Below are 6,000 nucleotides of genomic sequence, written 5' to 3'. Positions count from 1 at the left end.
TTTGAGGAAAAATGCAAATATTTCCATAAGAATTCACAGAATTACATCCAAAGACAAATGAAAATTTTCAGGGAGTCTTCACTAACCTCAACAGGCACTGGATCACGTTCACTTACAGCAGATTTTAATGGTGAAATGCAGAACATTTGTATGCTTCAGTGCTACAGAAAGGTGCCAATAATAATAATAATCCCATCGGGTAGATGCTGAACTCATCCGTGCTGAGGTCAGTGCTTGGAGGCAGATCCTACACTGCCTTCTCCACTGACAATGTCTCAAGTACACATGCTGAGCTACTGCCAGACAGTTGGCACATCAGCATAAAATTCAGTGCAACCTGCAGTTGTGTGCAAGAAATGGAGCAAATAGCTGTGTGATTTAGCTCTTGCTCCTGTGGTTTAACTGCTGTTGGCACAGTTTCCAGCTGATTTAAAGCAAGCCCAGGTATGTGTACGTGCCCTGCTGTTGGAGAACTAACAGGTAACCATGACCTCCTCCCCGCTCCTGATTATACAGCCTCCAGGAGTCCTTGGGCACTCTCATGATTTACTTCTGTCTTTTCACCAAAGTTGCCTATTTTTTTTCTGTCCAAGTAGTTCATATTTTTTATTCTTCTTGAAGAGATCTGTCTGCTCCCATCCATGTATCCTGCTGTTACAATTATTAGCATTTCACTATATTATTGTACTGGGTTCTTTTCAGTTTGCTGGCATACAGAAATTTCTTATTAAATCTTTCTCTCCAAATATCATTATCTTTTGTTGGCTACCAAATTTGAGTGCATTATTGTCAAATGCACATATCAGTTTTCATTTTCCTTTCTTTGTGATTCTTTTTCCACATAAAACAATGAGAAGTATAAAGACTTAACATGACTTAATGCTCCATCTCATTAAAAAAGTGCTATTGTTAATGACTAAAATGCACCTCACAAAATTATAAATGATTCTATGCATGAAAACTTAATTACAGAGAACTTTATTCCTTAATTAATGTATTCCAGATATAGATCTATAGTCTTGATTTACAAAAATTTAGTTCTTGCCACAGGTATATCTTTAAGTTACAAATGACCTGAAAAAGAGATGAAGTTTTCTGGTATTTGTTAGTTTGTAAGAGGTAGGTGCTTGATACTTGTAAATCTGATGCTGTTTATCATGCTATCACAGCTCTCTGCTCAGGCGCTTTTTTTTTTTTTTAAATACTGCCAAATCCTACAAGCATTTAGTCAGATAACTAATTTTACTGACCTGTATAGATGACCTAAGATTCCAGACTTACAGACATTTAAAATGTAATGGGGAGAAGCCACAGTAGAGAGAAAAAAAAAAAAAAATCACAAAAGCTAAACCTTTTCCTTTAAAGTAAGAAAGGAAGGATATGCAACTGGAATCTTTTTATTCTGATCCACTTAGTAGCATGCTGTTTAATGACTCTAAGTGATAATGTACTTAAATAGTTAATTCAAGGGCTAATCCTCCTCTAAAACTGAGCTGGGAACAAAAGCTGAAATGACTTTTCGAAAGGGAGGGACGGGAGGAATTCTGACCCTTCTCCCGATAATTTACAACATGAAACCGCGAAGCAATTGAGGAATCAGTGCACGGCACGTGGATTAAAACGCTTCCTAGAAGCAGCTAGTACTGTACATTGCCTCAACCCTCCCTGAACTTTCTCAGTAAATACAGCAGCCTGACAGCCCGGCTTCCCCGCTGGGTGGATCCTGCAACTCCAGGAGGGAATGGCACTTCTTGTTTTTAATTAGCAAAGGTGAAAGGTGAATTAAAACTAGCTGTTTGGCAAGTCAGAGCAAGGGGCTGAGTTCTGAAGAGCACCAAGGAGGAGGGTGCTTTCTTCTTTTTTTTTTTTTTTTTTTTTTTCCCCCTCTCCCTCCTTCTCTGAATGAATTGCCTTGCAGGAGGGACTGAAAATACGGCTTCTTCCTGAATCCACTGGCAGAGTTACTAAAGAGAGCTCAAGACACAACACTGCAGAGTAACGCCTTGGAATGTCCTCGCACTTTATAAACAATTGTCCTAGGGAGGGAATATTTTTACATGACATTTGCACAGCTTGACAAATGGCTAGCTGAGGCTGTGTGCATCTCTGATGAACGTTGAATTTCCCATAGAGATACCCCACAAACTGACCAAAGAGAGAGATCTAACTGCACTGGGAAAGTAGAAGTGGAACTTGGAGCCTTAAAAAAACCCCACCAAAACAACAAACAAACAGCAGCAGTTAAGTGAAGAGCGCAAGAATTTGATCTTGGGCAGGATGGCATCTGCCCAGGACCTTTTAATCCTGGCACTATATGGCTTGTTACTAGAGTTACCGACTGGATGTCATGCAACAGATACGAGGCAGCCAAGGTTACGTCTGTCACATAAAGGTAGGTCAGTGTGTCAGGTTTTTAAAGACTTTATGCTAATGCAAGTTCATTGACTTCACTGACTGTATTGCATTGGGGTTAAATTATGGTCCTTTGACAGGGTAAAATATTTCTGTTAAGAAATCTGGTGAATTGTTTCCTTGTGCTAAACTGCATCCATAACTAAGTTTACCGAATTCAGGAAGATTTAAGGCACTTACAGTGGTGATTTTAGGCTACTGAAATATTCTTCTACCTGAAAGTGTATTAGATTTGCTTGTCATTCTGTCTTACCCTCCACGCTATAAGAAGGATGTCTGGTCTCTAATAAGAGGGAAAGAAATAGAGAAGATAACCTGAAATTATTGCTGAATAAATATACTCTTGTGCATCAAGTAACCCTTAAACAATTAAATGTCTGTTTCACTTTTAGAATTCTATCTATCTACAAATATAGCTAAGGCAAAAAGACTGAATTCCTGTGCAACCATATGATTCATTTTCTAAACTAGCAAGTGTCATCACACTATAATTAAAATGACTAACTGCCAATGTAAGTCTGCTTGCAGTTTAACTGAGTTACCCAAAGAAAAAAATGTCATTTTTTCTGACATATGTATGTAGAGTACTTATAACATTCTTTTTCTTTTAAATTATTTAAGTTTCAGTTTACCTGAAGCCTGAACTATTCTTCCTTAGCTTCTTCAGGGTATCTCCTTGTTCAGGTCTGGATTGCATGTGATTTAAACTCTTCCCTATGATTTGGTTTTAATCCTGTGTATATATAAAAATACCTGTGCACAACCATGACATTTCAGTTCTCTGCAGCAGTCTATGCATTTGTAGATGATGTCTTAGAAGTATACGACAGGCAGTTATTGCAGTAGGAGTGAAAAAATGTAAGTGTGCAAGATAAATTGATGATTGGCCAATCAGTAATGTTTTGATATTACCTCTTATGCAAAAATGAAAAGAAAATGCCTTTTTGCTGACATAGTTGGGAATGAGCAAATGCTAATTTACTCAAGAACATTTCTGTGGTTATGAAAGTGATAACTAAGCTGCATCAGTGTGAAGTACATTAGAATACCTATTTTAAATATGGCTAAGATTTAAGAATTAGCATCAGCTATACAGCTCCATGTGTAGACAGCTTTAGTCTAAACAGGGTTTAATTGTGTTTTATATAGCAAGCTAAATTACCAATTATAAAGAAAGGAGAAGCTGAATAGGATAATTGGTCTGAATGTCTTGCTAGGAAGCTATAAGAAATGGGGTTTGCTTTTATAGGGCTGTGAAACACATTTTAAAGAAAGAAAGATTTGTCATGGAAAGCTGTCTTGTAAGTAAACAATTAATTGCTCTCAATTAAATAAATTATATGACCGCTTTTAATATATAAACCACTTCTTTTTTAGCCTATGGTTTCAGAGTACAGCAGGAATGAGTGACAAATGCTGATTATATAATCCTTTCACATCTCTCTACTGTTGAAAACATGCATTTGAACATTGATTTATTTCTAGGTGTAATTACTAAAGCTATCATTATTATTGATATTTGTTTGCTTGCGATGGGGTAAGGGAGATGAGAAAAGCACAGTAAATGAGACAAATAGACCTACTGTTATGTTGGTTCAGGACTCTGGCTTAGCTGCCAGTTCTGGCAAGCTCCCCACTATGGTGCTGCAACTATTAACTGCTTCTGTGCTCACTTGTAGAAGTAATTGTTTTTCCGCTGGTTGGAATCAGTGTATATTTCACTGCATACTACTTCCATTTTCAGCAGGGAGCCAGTAATTTGGCCATAACACATCACAACTCTGATATTTTCAAGGAGAGTTTAAAATATCCATTTCTCACAGAAGGCCAAACCTCCCCTGCCTGATGTCAGTTCACTCAGATCCAATGACACAGAAAGATGTGTCCCAGGTAAAATCTCTGTCACCAACACACACATCACCATCTTGTACTTTGCCTTGTACAAAACCCTGTAGCGTTTTTCACACTTACGAAATGTGACTGATTTTACAAGCTGTGTAGCAGCCAGTGAGTGCCTGACCACATCTCCTGAGCCAAAGGTTAGAAACGGCATACCTGCCTGCACCCTGGGAACAGCTATTGCAATCCTCCCAGCCAAAAGAATGTAGCGACCAAGCATGAAGACAATGAGTAAATGTCGTTGCTGTATTCACTAATCAAACAGGAACAGCAGGAGGGTCCCTCATCTTAATTGCATTTACTCCAGAGAAAGACTGCTGTGGGTACCAGCTCCGCACAGGGCAGTTAGGAAGAGGCAGCGTGCACCCTCTTTGCCAAGCTGCTCCAGCCTCTCCTGTGAGTTGCCTTGTGGTACAGACGGTGAAGCCCATATGTGTACATTTTCAGTGTGGAGTAGCTGTAAATTCAGTTTAAAATTTCACTGCAAAACCCCAGAAACATGAAAGCAAGCATGCCTGCTCACTGCCTCCCTTTGTAACTGTGGATGCTGGCGGTTAATTGGGATTCAGGCCATTGCAAGATAGGCTAGTGCTGACTGGTATGGTAAGTTAAAAGCTTCTGTGACGAGTATGATGAGGTTTATGGACATGAGATTTTTTTGTTATGGAAGAAGTATTTAAAACTAGTGTGTTTTAAAATCTTGTTTCTTTAAAGGGCCAAGAGAAGCCTTCCACAAATTAGAAACAGAGACTCTTTGATTTTTGTAAATTCAAAAATTCTTTTTTTTTTTTTTCTTTAAAAGTGATGCTCAGTGGAAGTGTGGTGAACTGACAGTGAATGAGAACTTTTTGCTCTCACAGCAAACCAGGCTTCACCTGCAGCGCACATATGCCTCCAAACCCACTGCAGCAAGATCAGGTCCTAACCCTTGTGCAGAGGGGTCACCTGATGGATAGGAATACCACAATCCCCTTGCCAATTAAGGGATATGTTGTGCAACCCCTGTTTGACTCTATGGCCATTTACTCAGCTTCAGTGGGAGTTAATGAAAGTCCTGCATTCTTGAACTACTGTTAAACCTGTCAAGTTAATGCAAACTGTAATGGTGATTTTTGGTAAGGTAGAGGATGGTCTTTATTCACAGTAAACTCAAACTTGAGAATTTTGCTATTCCTTTATATGGGATTGGAATTAAACCTATAACCACCTAACAGTCATTTTATGGTTCTAACTTTTTTTTTTATTAAGCTGAACTACATTTATATCCAGGACTTGAAGGTGTTTTCCTCAAACTGTCAGGTTGTGTCTATCAGAAAATTTACACTGCAATTAGTACCACTTGTGCTATTAGTGGCAACAGTTGTGCTAAAGGTCAGTGTTTGACGATGACCAGTGAAGATCTTGCTTGGGGTAATAATGTAGTCCAATAGCTTCATGTTGGTTTGTAGAGATAAAAATGTGTTATCACTCACTCAGTATTACAGAGAAATAATGTTTCTACATTATTAAGTTATAGGTTGACAACTACATTTAAAAATCATTAGCTCATTTTATGTACAGTACAGGCTCTGCCTAATGAGGTGTTAATAGAAGCCAAGCTTCAGCCCCTGTTCTTTATAGGCTGCTGGTTAAATTCTTTCCCAGTATCCCACAGTTCCAGTTCTTGCAATGGGAAATATATAATTAAGG

General features: G+C 38.5%; 1 protein-coding gene across 1 annotated transcript in view; it reads left to right on the top strand.

The window, feature by feature from the left end:
* Positions 1–1,517: 1,517 nt before the first annotated feature.
* SEMA3E (semaphorin 3E) overlaps positions 1,518–6,000 on the top strand; it is a 149,073-nt gene continuing 144,590 nt past the window's right edge. Inside the window, exon 1 of the mRNA XM_052790607.1 lies at positions 1,518–2,392. Within this exon, the coding sequence (XP_052646567.1) occupies positions 2,278–2,392 (115 nt within the window). The 5' untranslated portion in view covers positions 1,518–2,277. The remainder of the gene's footprint in view (positions 2,393–6,000) is intronic.

This window comes from Harpia harpyja, chromosome 6 (genome assembly GCF_026419915.1).
Source record: "Harpia harpyja isolate bHarHar1 chromosome 6, bHarHar1 primary haplotype, whole genome shotgun sequence".
Classification (NCBI taxonomy): Eukaryota; Metazoa; Chordata; class Aves; order Accipitriformes; family Accipitridae; genus Harpia; species Harpia harpyja.
The sequence above is the reverse complement of the archived record's forward strand: the minus strand, read 5'-3'. Positions and strand labels throughout refer to the sequence as shown.